Genomic DNA, 15,263 nt, shown 5'->3' on the forward strand with positions numbered 1-15,263 from the left:
CTTTTTTTTCCGGCTTTTTTTCCGGTTTTTTAATTAACATTTCATTTATTTTTTTTTTTTTTTTTTTTTTTTTTTTTTAAATAAAATGTTTGTTGTTTTTTTTTACTTATTATTTCCCACCCCCTTTTTTTCATATGTCTATAATTTTTCTTTGTTTTATTCTTCATTTTGAACTTATATATATATATATATATATAAATTTCTTACAGTGTGCTTACATGGAGTTCGGTATTAATATTTTCTTACGGCATGAAGTAAATTTTGAAAGTTAAAAAGTTGCTATAGTAACACTAATTTTGGAAGAGTTACCAGCTTATGGTTTTTGCCATTTAAACAGATGTTTATGGAAGAAACGTGAATATATTCTTGGTATAAACAAACTCTTTTTAAAAACTGTATTTAGGTAGTATGTAATGTAAAAGTTACATTTTTGTGCACATGTTTACGTTACATGTTAATACATGTTTATACTTCTTAGTGTGAATAAAAAAGAACTATAAGGAAGAACTATATAACTGCATCAATTACATATGACTCATCAAATCGATATCAAATAGCTAAATAATGCGGCATGAAGTAAATTTTAAAAGTTATAAAGTTGCTATAGTAACACTAATTTCGGAAGAGTTGCCTGTTTATGGTTTTTGCTATTTAAACAGCTATTTATGAAATAAATGTGTATGTATTCGTGGTATGAACAAACTCTTTATAAAAACTGTATTTAGGTAGTATGTAATATAAAAGTTACATTTTTGTGCACATGTTTACGTTACATGTTAATACGTGTTTATACTTCTTAGTATGAATAAAAAAGAGCTATGGAGAAGAACTATATAACTTCATCAATTACATATGACTCATCAAATCGATATCATATATCAAAATAAGAGGTATTTACTTTCAGAGCTAAAAGAACAAATTAAGATGACACATTTCAAAACTGTCTTCCCGCCTTCATAGCTAAAATCTGATGAAATGTTATTGATGCATGTCTTATGATAAAGGCGTACACTGCATGATAAAAGTTCATGTCTTATAAATGAGCCTCTCGTTCAGTGAACTGCAAACTCAGCACACGCAATAGCTTAGGAGAAATAATTCCAGAAAAGTGACCAGTACCTTCCCAGAAAACAATTAGTTGTCTTAAGAAAACACAAAACTCAACAAAGCAGAAAAAGAAAAGAGGAAAAAAAGAAGACAGACTCCCTAAGTGAAAAAAACGTATTTCACCGAATTTTTCTTTTTTTGTTTTGCATTTAAATAAAATATCAATTCATTTTTTTTTTAAAAATTATTAGCTGTCACATCGTTATATAAATAAATTTCTTTTATGAAAACTACGATAAAAATATGTCCTACACTGTTCTCATTCTGTGAACTAACGACTCAGCACGTACAATGGCTAACAAGAAATTTCGTCAAAAAGTTCACTCTTTCGGAATTTCTATTCCAGAGATATCAGATTTATCTTGATTTTTTCCCAACAATTATCATGTCTGAAAATGAGTTTTTGCTGAACGATGTAGTAGGTTAATCATTTTAATGCATTTTAATAAATAAAAAAATTTTCTCATATTCTAAAATAAATAAAATTCTTTTTCAGCTGATTTTTCAGACGTACAATAAAAAGTACTTTTTAAAAGCAATTTGAACATCTGGTTTAAAATCAAAATTTTTTTTAAATTCCATTTAAAATGAAAACTATATCCATCAGTTTAGTTCCCTGTTCCGCAATTGAGTATTTTGGCAAGCAATTATTACCCTTAATTTACATATAAGTGTATATCAAATAACTTACTAGAAATGGTGAATGAATGGCTTACTAGTATCATTCAATTCCAAAGCTTGTAAATGCTGTCAGTATTTTATTATTACAATACAGTTAATAAAGATTGTTGGGAACATTACCTTTTATTATTGGAATTTATTATTATTTTTTTAAAAGTTATTACGCATATTCCCAAAATATAATAATTCGAATTAATTCTTTTCAGAGCCACCACAACCAGTTCATAACTGCTCACTGACCGAAGAAACTGAGAATTCTTTTCGTATTATATGTATGGAAGGCAAAGATGGTGGCTTAAGCCAGCACTTCTTTATGGAAATCCGCGATATCGCTAGTAATGTTCTCCAACAAAATGTCTCGGCCCAAACTGCTGAGTTCATTGCCCGAGGACTTCTTCCGGGATCAATTTACACAGTTTCAATTTTTGCTACCAATGCTCGGGGTAGAAGTAAGCCGAACATCATACAAGCAACTACAGCTGCCTCACCTGAAAGTCAAACAAGACAAGGTAAGTCTGTTAAAATTACTGATTTAAAAACAAAAACAGGCATACATATATGTTTTTTTTAAATCAATAGTTTCTTTATATTCCAGTAGATGTTATACCATTTTTCTACGCTACTTAAATTTTACCAAATTTTTGCATTTTCACTGCGGTGGTAATTCAACAGCTAATTAAAATGAAAGTTCTACCAAAACCGTTTGTGGAATTCAGAAACTTTGGTTTCACTAAATATGGCAATAAAAAAAAAGAGTTTGCAAAATAATTTATTAACCAAAAAGCACACGTAATATAAAATGTAGTTAGCACTGGCTCAAGAGATAGAGCTCGTTACCTTAAGATGTGCAACGGTCAGTTTTTACTATAAAAGCAAAAACTGTGGCACAAGATATGTTAAGGTTTTGTTCCTTTTTTGGGTATTAATCATTAGGGTACTCTCTGTCACTGAAGAATTTTGATTCCTTATTTTCAGTCCGTATATAGTTTAGTTTTCGTTAGCTTTTATTGCACGTGTTAGAACTACTAAAATTTCATCGAGGACCCCTACAAACTATCATTGTTTCACTGCTCTTAAAATTCAAACTTATTTTCAATTGAAGTGATGAATCCTTTTTGTTTGGGTTCAATTCTTCATTGCATCAGGTTAATAAGAAAATGTTAGTTTATGTATAGAAAAATGTTTTAATTTTTTTTATATGTATATAGACACAGGATTCGAAACAAAGTTAAAGTAAGTCAAAGGATCTAGTTTTTTTAAGCGACAGAATTTGCTTAAATAATTTCTTAGATGCTTAAAGTTATCATAAAATCTAATGTTGTTAATTTTCTTTTTGAGATTTTAAGAACAGACACTATTACGTTTTTTTAGAAAAACATTTCGTAATGTGTATAATTTTTCCATTGTATTCTAAGTAATCCTTATTCCTATTTTTTTCTAGATGACCCTTGGCAAATAGGTTTAAGTCCAGTCATTATTACAATTTTGTGTGGTGCTGTTGTTGGTCTAATACTAGTGATACTTTTAATTGTGATTGTAATGAAGTTGCACATTGTTAGAATGAAAAGAAAAGGTAAACTTTCATCTATATCTTTTAAATAAGTTGATTTATTTGCTTTTTTACACTCATCATAAAATAAATTGTTTCCTTAAATGAATCCTCATTTCTGAAACGTTAGATAGTTTCAGATAAATTAAATTAAAATGTCGTGTTTATTATACGAGAGCTTTTCCTATATTTTTTCTCCTGGCAATAAAAAGAAGCAACGATGTTTATTTGTTTTTATCATTTTGTTTAACACTGTGTAATTACAAAAACTATGTATTTTTTCATAAATAAAAAATACGAAGTATTTGTCCAACCGAGAGATAAAAACGAAATATTAAGTACGAGATTAAAAATTAAATACTAAGTTTTTACATAAAAAGATTTAAGATAACCTCAGATTCATTCTAATTTGATTATTCCAGTCCAACAAATTACCTTTATTGTGAACACTATGTGTCTTGTAATAAAATTAATATTATTTAATATAGGGGAGAGTTGGATAAAACGGGATACCATTATTGTTTTTATTTACTACGGAATATCTGTTAAGGAAAACCATACGTTATTTTTTTGTAGCTACAACATTTATTGAAGCACACAAAAAACATATTTTCAACTAATTTTAATGACTGTGAAATAGAAAAAAAAATTAATTTCCAAACTCTTACGTATCCCGTTTTAGCATACCTGGGTTGGATAAAACGGGATAGGGTTTACGATGTTTAATTTTTTGCATTTATATAAATATAAAATTATAAATAATGCAAATATATAATTAATATTGTTTATATATAAAAAAGCTCAAGTCTTCCTCAGAGAAATACATTACAATTAGTTCTAAAGAAAGATGTGAAATCCTAGAGTCGAAAATAAAATGCTTAATAATGAACGTTAATAAACAAATTTTGCATTACTATATAAAGAGACTAAATTTTTCAAAAATATATATAGCTAATATAAATAAGTTGTTTAAAAAGCCTAGGCCTACATTAATATATGGCTATTTTAAAATGTAATAATCCAACAAATAAATAGGTGGATAAAACGGGACATAAAAAACTCTATCCCGTTTTATCCAACTCACAAGTGTCCCGTTTTGTCCGACTCCGACACTTTTTGAAACAAACATGGCTGCTGCCTAAATGTGAAAAGAAAATTAGATAGACTGCACATAAAAATATTGGTAAATAAATGGTTAATTAAATTTAATACTCACCGGAATTTTATTCCCATATATGTAGGCAGTACAATGTAAAAAACAACGCACGTAAATGTAGAAAATGGCAAAAAAATAGAGTAAAAAAGTTCTGAGACCTACAACTTTCTATCAAATAGTGATCTCGAGGCGGGACGCACCGAGAATGATATAATCACGGTCGAATAACACGTTTCTGTCGTTGTCCACTAGATAGCTGCAATAGTCTGGTCCCTAGACGACGTATCCCGTTTTGTCCGACTATCCCGTTTTATCCAACTCTCCCCTATTATTTAAATTAAATAATGCAGACCATTGAAAAAACAAGTGATATAAAAACAATCTTTAAAGTCAATTCCTAATTAGACAAAGAACAATTTTATTTCAGTTACTTTTTATTAAATAATTACAATTAATATTAATATGTATATGCAAATGACAGAATCACAAAATAGAAAGTGAATTTCCTTGCAATTAAATTTAGTTAATGAATTAATTTTCGAAAAAACTGCATTAATTCCTAAAACTGCATTATTTCCTGTAACTCTATTTATTCTTAAATTTATGTCCTGCTGAATATCTTATTTAAAAGATTTTTTCTGCCATATAAAACTAAAATAAATAAATTAAATTTAATTAGAGTATTGATATTTGAAAAAAACTGTATTAAAATCAAGTATCATCCATTTAAAGTTCAAAAAAATGTATTTGCACTTGAGTGGATGAATAAAAAATATTTCATTAGCGATTGAAAATTTGAACAAGATATAAAAATATATAGAGAGTGTGAACTAATAGTAGGAATTGAAAAAAAAACTAATGGTTTCCAAACATCTGCTTAAGAAAAAAAAAAACTATTTTATGACATTGTGCCTTGTGTTAAAATAATTATTATTAATTTTGAAAATTTAAGAACATGTTCAGTGTTCACTATATAAAAACAAATATGTTCACTAAATAAAAAAAACTAAATGTTTTGAAAAACTCGTTAAAAGTAAAAAGAAAATCAAACTCCTACTTTTAAAAAGTATAGTATTAATCATGGTGGATCAAATATTGAGTAGAAAATAGGTAAGTGTTTCTTAAAGAATGTCCTAAATCTATATATTTTTAGAAACCTTGTCAGAAATAAAATAACTTGTAAACAAACTAACGTCTGAAACTAATTATTCAAAAAAAAAGAACTGTAAAATCAAAAGAATTTAGGAAGAGTAAACAAACACCGCAAAAAATGAATACTCAAATTTCAAGAAACGTTTTCCATTTTTGACGAAACTGTTTGTTCTGATATATGCTCCGAGTGATTATTTAGTCAAAGTGACGAAATAACTATCGTCTCTTCTTCTAAAAAACGTATTTCGCAACGTAGCTGTAACGCCGTAAAGAAATATTTCCTCATTTTAGTTTCGATCATCTGTTCTTAATTCAAGTTTCGTCATTCCCGTTAATAATCTCCCACAATGCACTACGATGAAGCTCGGAGGTTCTCAAGCATTTTCGTCACATATTTGAGAACTCTCGTTCTGTTACAAATCACATGATATTGTTACGAAATGATTCTCAAAATTAACAAAATACAGGTCAAGGATTGCTGAATACTGGCTACTTTCCGTGGCTGTGATTTGCAATATTTAATTAACCCAATTGTGTTTTCCTCGTTATACATATATTTGAAGAAACCTGCTAATGTGCATACATTTTTCCTTCTCTTATGAGAAGGATTCACAAATTTGTATTAACGGAACACCCAGTACAAACTAATAAAGAAAATTCTTGCTTAAATAAGGAGTTTTTCAGTCTCTGTTGTACTCTGATCGGAAAAATATCAATTTACTGTTCATACCTGCTTAAGTGGATGTAGGTTTTGCCTAACTAGATATAGGAAAGGACAGTAAGGTGGACAACACAAATAACTTTGCAAAATCTCTCAATAATTTCTAAAAATTTTACATCGGAAGCAAAATTTAACGCGATGATGTCTAGCAACGCAGAGCTTCGCAAATTCAAGAATGTTTGATGTCTAAAAATTAAAAGAATATGCATCCCTGTTTCTCATTCTAATTATTATGTCAAACGGGGGTTATCAAAATCAACATTACACTGAGAAAAAAGTATGGACAAAATTACTAGATTATGGTAAAATTTGATTTGATGAAACACGAAAAAGCTCAATAATTTTGGTAATAGTAAGAATTAACTACAGCTTTGAAACCTGTGATAAAATTCGGTAAATGTGCTAAAATTAGATGATTTTATTACTGTACTTCACAGAATGGCATAAATACCATTTATTTGGTTAAATTTAAATTTTAATTTATAATTTTTGTTAAATGTGAGGTAAAAAGAACTGGAATTTTGAAAAACAAAAGTTAATGTAAACCATTACAATACGAACGGAGAAATTACCAAATTAACGGCTTAAATAGCTTATGTTTTGGTTTTTATTTCAAGAATTGTAGTGCAGTTCATAAAATACGGTACAAATAATACAGTACATACAGTAGATCAATTTTACCAGAATATTTTCCTCCGTGTAGTATTGATATTTTTATTAAACATTAAGATAATTTGAACATATCTCATGGGTCAATAAAGATAAAGGAAACAATAAGTGCAATAATTAAAATTGATTTGTTTAAAAAAAGAAATTAAAATCAGCTTTAATTCAAAAATAATTTAATTTAAAAATCCCCGATTAATAATAATGATAAAAAAATTTCTCCGACTAAAGCAGATAGTTTGCAGACAATTTTAATGATGCGTGAATTTCCCAACTCATAACATGTAATTAATGCAAAATAAATCTAAGAACCCCTTCCCAAAGATTTCTTGAAATAGTTTTTTCAAAACGTGTTCGTTATTTCAATTAAAGTAATCCTATCCATTTTTTTAATCATTTATATTATTGTATTTTTACTTGCACTAAGTAGAAACTGTCCGCTTATGTCAAGTGAAATCACTCATGCTCCAAATCCAATCTCTTTACCCATGAAAAAAAAATTGGAGAGAGGGAATTTTGTTCCTTCAGAGCAATGATGTTGGAAAAAAATGTACGATACAAAAAAAAGTAAGAAAAAAACGAACGAACCGTAATCAACCCGTTTTGAAAGTGATTCAAACGAAGAAAAATTAATGATCCGATGTTCAGAACGGATTTTTTTCCAACGTTTTGTTTCTTACCTTAGGACATTTTCATTTCTTTCAAGAGACGTGAAAACATTTTTTTTCGAAAAAAACTATTTGGAATCCAATTCTGTCCGATAATTAATTTTATCCTGAAAAAAAAGAGAGAGTTAATAAAAATTCATTCAATTTAAGATCATTTAGTTGAAAAATGAATTGCATTGGGTGATAATAATTATTAGGATGTTTGATGAAAATGAAAAAAAAAAAAATCGAAATAATGCCTGAGAAAGTTAAGGAGGAAAAAGGTCAACAACTTAATTCTTGAAATAATATAAACAAAATATATCAGACTATTACATTGTTCTGAATAAAGTTTTAATATACTAGCCAGTTTGGACATTCAGTTTTAGTTATTGCATTTCCCCTTTATTAAATTTTATATTTTTTCACCTTAAGTTATATTTTTGTTTTTCTTTACATGCATTTGATATTTTATATTCAAAGAATACAATTGAAGTATTTAAATAACAATTACATTGAAATTGTGAGTAACATCATTGTACTTTTGTTATTTTATTTAGGTATTGAAACCTTATTAAATACCGTTTGATTTACGATGTTTTTAGAGAATTACAACTTTTATGAAGCTTATCAGAAAATTATATTAAAAACTAGTCAAATGAATACATTTGTGAATAAATTTATATCTTTGGGAGTTTTTCTAACTAAACATTTCCACTAATCAGATACTTTGATAATTAAATTATCAAAGAAACATATTAACAAATAAATTTTAGTATTTCTTTTAACATGAAAGCTCTTTTGTTCTTGTTCTATGTATCGAGTTTCTGTTCTCTATTTTAAAGAGAAAAGAATGTTAATTTATAAAAAAGAAGTATTTTATGAGTTACGTATAAAATTAATTCGATAACATTTACGAAAATTTTAATATATGGACCAATCTCTGGTACTGATTGTGTTTAAAAAATCAAACAGATTTATTTCTTTTTATGTTAAGTAAAAAAATAACACAAAAAGTTTTGAGAATTGAGAATTATTTTATTATTTGAAAATTTCTTGTAGTATTATTTCTTACAGCATTTGATTTTTAAATAGTAAAAGACCTCAAAATAATGTTAAATTGTAAGTAATGAGTTTGGTAAAGTTAAAAATAAAATATAGTTTTATGATATATGATTTAATTTGATAAATGGTAAAATTTGGTAATGACACCTTACAGCATATCAGAAAAATTATGCAGTTGAATTTAATTTTCAGTTTTCTTTTTTTTTTGCTACATATGTGCTAATGAGAACTATAATTTTAAAAATATGAATTTTTCATTAACCGTTACAACAAATAAAGAAAGACTACCAAATAAATGTTTTAAATACCATATATTTCGATTTTATCAACCAAACTTATATTTACGAAATGTCAATACCATACAGTAATGTAATTTTTCCAGATTTTCTCCTAATATAAATCTTCACTTTTCGCAATTTTGTGCATTTCTGCATTTGCATTTTTTTATATTTAAAAGTGTATGCTATAAAAACATTTTATCTCTCTTAGATATTGATTCACACTGATTTACCAGTTTATTAAATAAGTTAATGAATAAGAAGGTACAAGATTAGTGTAATATCTATAAAATAAATCATTTCTTACGCAAATAATTTCTGTGAACTCGTTTGGTTTTAGAATCTTTTTCTTATTGCACATAATGAAATTTGTTTAAAATGCTTAACACAAAATATGCTAGAAATCATAGTCTTGAAATTCTCCCTTTTATAGTATAGTAAGTTTTAGTTAACAATTGAAAATTGTATTTTTATTTTATTTTAAACTTTACACTATATTTCATCATTATTCTTTGTAGCTTAAATAATATAATTCTGAAAAATGTTCATTAACTTTTAAAAATACATTCTATAACTAATGAAACTAAATCTAATTAATAATAGTGTGAGTTATTTTCATGTCGTTATATAAACTTATCTTTATGGAATAAATTTTAAGCTAACAGTTATGGATTTAAATGAATTCGGGAGTGTATTTTTAAAATAGACAAACAATTCATTTTTCTGAAACAAATATAAAATTACTCATTCTGTTTCGAAATATCATATTTATTTTTTATTTTTTATTTGCAAATAATTTTTGAAGTATTGCGAATTACTTGCACTTTTGCATAATATGTTTCATTGTTCATGTTTAAATAATGTAATTTTATATTTTGTTTTCAATAAAATTCATTACTTCCCGAATGTTATTTCTTGTAACAATGTAATTATGTTGTGCAGTGAAGCCTTTAAGATTTAAAGTAAATATCATCGCATAAAGAACGAATAATTAGCAAATCACTAGAGATTTACTTTCATCATTACTTGTGTGCTACAGTCTCATACAATGTATCAGTAATTATAACAACTATGTAAATGAGATGGATAATGTTCTGTACCTTAGCGCAAATTTAAGAAAAGGGGGCGTATTCAAATTTTAAGAAATGAAGCATTTTACGTTGTTCTAACAAATTACGCTTTTTATGTTCTTTCAGTATTTCTTTTATTGTATTTTTGGCTTTATTTCAAATTAGACTCTGATTTCTCATGAGAATAATATTTTTAACTACATCTGACTTTATTCTTATACTGGTTAAAAATATTAAAAAAAGAACGGGTAAGTGAAGATGATTTAAAACAAAACCGTGCCTGCAAGGTATTTAAAAAATCAAAATAAAGAAAGAATAAAAAAATAACTTGTACAATGAAAGTTGCTAAACCTCAAAAGTTGAAAAGCTTTAATTAATTAAACTTTTGTACTAATTGATTTTTTTGCGTTAGAAATTAATTTTTTCTCTGTGAAAATTTGTTTTATAGCAAGAAATTTCGCATAAACAATAGATAAAAAGAAAAACAAATTAACGGAGCCTCCTAAAAGAGAATAAGCTAAAGTGAAACCTTTTGTTCCAACCTTTCTGGATAAAAGTTTTCTTGTATTAGGCTAAAAGAAGTTACCTAATATTGAAAGTTTAACCAAAGTGCAAAAAAATTAACAAGGAAGAAACAGTTTCTTTTTGCCATTCTTCTCGTTTCTTATCCGTAGTTTTTTTTTTTTTCAGTAATAAATATCTTGCACCTAAAAGCTTTTATTTTTGGTCAGTATCACATTTTTTTTTATGTGTGCATAATAAATAAATGAATAATTTGAAAATGTGTAATATATTTTAAATGAATTTATATACGAATATTTTTAAAAAGTTATTTTTAAAAAGTTATTTTTAAAAAATATATTTTTTTTAGATGCATCTTCATCATCAGGCAACGAAAAGTAAGTACCACTATTTTTTTCTCATGAAAAACTAATAATTATATTTCACCTTTATAGAAATTAAAACCGATTTTTTTGTAACTTATAAAAATCTTAAACATTACTTAACATGATTTAATATTTTCATCAATAAGGTAAAATATTACATTTGTGAGATTTAGGGCGGAAAAAGTTAGCATGATAAATTTGAAGTTAAATATTTCGTGGATCGATATTATATCGTTTGTGCTTTGTGGAATTTTAAGGAAGGGGGTATAAGATCAGGCGATATCCATATCATCTACCCAGAGACAAAATTGAGTATCATTCCTTTCATGGCCGTGAGGAGATAGAACCCTAACTAGCAAAAAAGATGATGTGGATGTTCATTACTTTACATAGGTTGTGCGTTTAGTACTTTTTTACCACAGAGAATCCTAAACGCTAGTTTCATTACTATCGTATGCATGTCGTATTTCTATGCTATACATTGAATTTTCAGTTCCATTGAAAATCTTACAAAAGGAAAGACAAATTTCACGATTTCTTCTCAAGTACTTTTTTAAAAACACATTCTGTTTATCCGAGAAGCATTAGAGTACGTTAATGTGTTTTCAATTTCAACGATTGCTCTATATTAGATATCAATATTTGTAGCATTAATAATTGCATCCATGTGTTATAAGATTTAATAACATTTATTTAAAATAAAGAAGCATTCAAATTGTCAAAAAAATTCACAAATTTTAAGTCCATTTGGACAAAACAAAAAATTGGCATATGTATAAAAGCGAAAATTTTATGATATATTAAAAAAAATCTTATGCAGGAATTAGATAGTGAAGTTTCTTGTTTGTCTTTTTTTAATTTTTTTTTGCTATTTTTATTTCTAAACACATTTTCCATTTTTCTACTTCCATTTTTAAAAAATATTTTACACAAATTTAACCTTACTAGATTCGAGTCTGATCTCGTGGTGGAGTATGCATGTTTCAATTATGCTGTTTTAAGACTCATAAAAGCAAAAAGAAAAAAAACTGTCACGAACAAATAATCATTTTTTATTTTACATAATTTAGCTTCACTCTGAATTTTTATAAAGTAAGCATAATAAAAATGCAAGAAAGAAAATCTTCTGTAATATTTGATGGGGTTTTTTCTGCTAAAAAATCGCAATTTGAAGTTAATAATGAAATTATGAATTTAAAAAATATGGCTTTTATTTTATTTGCAGATTATTAGCACGTTTTATTGTAATAAATAATGTTTCAAGGGAAAGAAATACGGATATTTGCTCATATTTAAGCTCCAAACAAAAGCAATGGCTTCATACAAAAAAAAGTGAGCAAAAAAACCTACCAGCAATCTGTTTTTGTAAGACAGAAAAAACTAAGCTTAAAATTTTTCATCGTATGAGATTAATACAGCAGTCAAGGAATTAAAAGTAATAAATTACGAGGTTTATAAATTTTTGTTCAATTATTTATCAGTGCCAGAAAAACTCTGGGTCTTGTTGTTTTTCTTACGTCTAATATTTAATGTTGCCCCAGAGAGTGGTTGACGTGGTTTTAATGGATTTTCTGTCATGAGTTGTTGTAAAGGAAGTATCTGTCTCATCCTCTCAAAAAAGCAATTAAATTTTGGTGCAGAGTGACTTTACCTTTTCTTGACAGACTGTTTTATTGTTGGTGGGATCAAAGCCTTTCTTTACTACAATGTATTAAAAAGAAAGGATAATCGATGGAACGATATGATTTTTTTACTACAACTTTCAAACTTGCTGAAGTGTTTTTCTGTGTTCGGGGTTATATATATATAAAAAAAAAGAACTGGCATAAAGATAATACTTTTTTAAAAGAAGTTACGGACTTGTTTTTAAAAATTTTTGCTTTTGTATTTTTTGCTTTTGTATTTTGTATAGTTATATTTGCTGTCTGTGAAGTATATTTCGAAATTAAATAAATAATAATATTTGTATTAGTTGGAAATTTAAATAGTAAAGTTAAAAAATCATGTTTGGTAGATTTTGCTTTACTTTAATTTAAATAAACATAAGTGGATTATTTTAATAGTTATCAATAGATTGGAGATATATTTTAAACGTAGGTTGAATTAGTGGTTACATATTTATTTTTATGAATTGCCTATAATTTTTTCTGCAAATTCAACTCAAAGATTGTATTTGATTGCATTTGATAAAGCCTAATCTATAAAATTTAACTCGTATTTGGTAAATTTGTGTACGTTTGTGATTTTAAATGAACGCAATTGGAGTGTTTTATCAGTTTCGAGATTTATTTTAAAGCATGCTTTAATGCATATATGCTATAAATATAAGTTCTGATACAAATTATAATAATAAAAAAAAAATACAGATATTTCGAATCTTTATTTCTTGCATTTGATGACACTTTTTTTGCATAATTTTAAGCAAAAAGCTGTAAATATGAGGCAAAGCACTTAATTGAAGCACATCGTTCTTTTCTTAAATTTTTTTATTTTTTTATCTCCTTCACACATCGAAACTAATCTTAAAGTTGTGTGAATTAACTTTATAATTTTATTAAAAAATGAAAATAAATTTTAAATAAATTTCATATCAAGTATAGAATAATTTTGGTCCTTAAGCTTTCTTATTTCTAATTTCCTAAGAGAAATAATCCCAATTTAAATAATAAATGTTAATAAATGTTCCCTGTACTCAACTCTTCTAATATTTTTTATCTTTTAATAATTAATTTAATTTTGAAATCAGCAATATGAATAAAACTACAGTATAAAATAGCACTTCCTAAATTGAGCTGATAAATAATTTTATCACGGATAATATTTGCTAGTAAAAATGCCTCTTCTAATAATTTGAATCTTCTAATAATTTATATGACGTAAAAAAGCGACACTAAGAATAATTATGATACATTAGCTTTCACAAGTAGTATTTAAGAGAAATTACGTATGAGTAATTCTTACTTGAATCAGATTAGTCAGTAAACATGCCTCTTCTTATTTAAAACAACTCCCAGGAACCATTATTATTCGCTTCTGAACTATTGGTTAAATTTAAACAGGCGCAACATTTACAAATCTTGTTACGGGAGATTAATTCTAAATTGTGTTTCATTCAAGCCTATAATGCTGAATGATCAGAGTTGAAAACAGCTTAATTATTCACTTGCAGGTCGATTCCTAGCTCCGAGAAGTCTGGAGATAACTGTTCGGAAGGATGCAACTATTCTGGAAGAGAAGAAGAGAAGATAAGGGAGAATATCCCAGGTGAGCTATTGAAAACCTTTTATCTGAAGTGCTTATAAATAGCTTTCTTTGATTAAGGAGAAAGCAAATTTCTCCTATGCTCTCCTCTATCTGCTTTCCGAGCAAAACCCATTGTACAAATATATATATATATATATTCCTGATAATTATATTTTGTATGAACACGCGATTGAAAGTGATTACAATATGAACCCTTTTTAGTTTCGTTTTTATGCATGTTGCGAAAGACTAAAAAAGCATATTACTAGCTAGTTCACAAACTATTGTTTACAAAAAGAAATTGTTCTGCCTCATTGAATATATTATCTAGTTTTTGAAACAACTGTGACTGGTATTGTTTTTAATTAAAGAATCCAAATTAAAACTTATAATTATATTTTGTTTATTACTTAATCATTATACTATTATTATATAAGGAGGAGACCACACTTACCAATAGCTGCTCGTATTGAGAGTCTTGCTTGCAATCGGACTGAATTCTCTGTATTCTCCGTATTTTCTCTTTTTACGGAGTATATTTATAAATTTTATTTCAAGGGGTCTCGTGGTCTTATCATGCATCCGAAGGTCGACAAATCAAACATAATTTTTTGACAAATTTCCAGAAAGTTAAAAGTTCAACTGACCATCGCAATTCGATTGATTCGAGACAAAAGATTAACAAGTTTGAACACGAGAATTGTAACGAGGCAACGGCGTGACACAATATTCAGTGTGTGCATCTCTCTGCCTGTATATTTTTAATACAAATAAGCTTAAATCTAAAAGTGTTGAATACATTTTACAAGGTTAATATATTTTTATGCACTTCGTATACAATTAGAAAATTTACTTTAACTAATTTTAATAAACTAATTCAATTAATTAACTAATTCAATTAATTAACTAATTCAATTAATTAACTAACTCAATTAATTAACTAATTCAATTAATAAATTAATTAACTAATTAATTTAACTAAGTGAATCGTTTAGTTTTTTGAATTTTTTTAGTTATCTATATATGTTTTCTAAACAGCAT

At 26.8% G+C, this 15,263-nt stretch overlaps 1 protein-coding gene across 1 annotated transcript in view; it reads left to right on the forward strand.

Annotated features, from left to right (window-relative positions):
* Positions 1–15,263, forward strand: part of LOC107445831 (kin of IRRE-like protein 3) — a 273,508-nt gene that overhangs the window by 242,689 nt on the left and 15,556 nt on the right. The window contains exons 8-11 of the mRNA XM_043040440.2: positions 1,995–2,297; positions 3,230–3,361; positions 10,964–10,991; positions 14,149–14,243. Of these exons, the coding sequence (XP_042896374.1) occupies positions 1,995–2,297; positions 3,230–3,361; positions 10,964–10,991; positions 14,149–14,243 (558 nt within the window). The remainder of the gene's footprint in view (positions 1–1,994; positions 2,298–3,229; positions 3,362–10,963; positions 10,992–14,148; positions 14,244–15,263) is intronic.

This window comes from Parasteatoda tepidariorum, chromosome 4, assembly GCF_043381705.1.
Source record: "Parasteatoda tepidariorum isolate YZ-2023 chromosome 4, CAS_Ptep_4.0, whole genome shotgun sequence".
Lineage (NCBI taxonomy): Eukaryota > Metazoa > Arthropoda > Arachnida > Araneae > Theridiidae > Parasteatoda > Parasteatoda tepidariorum.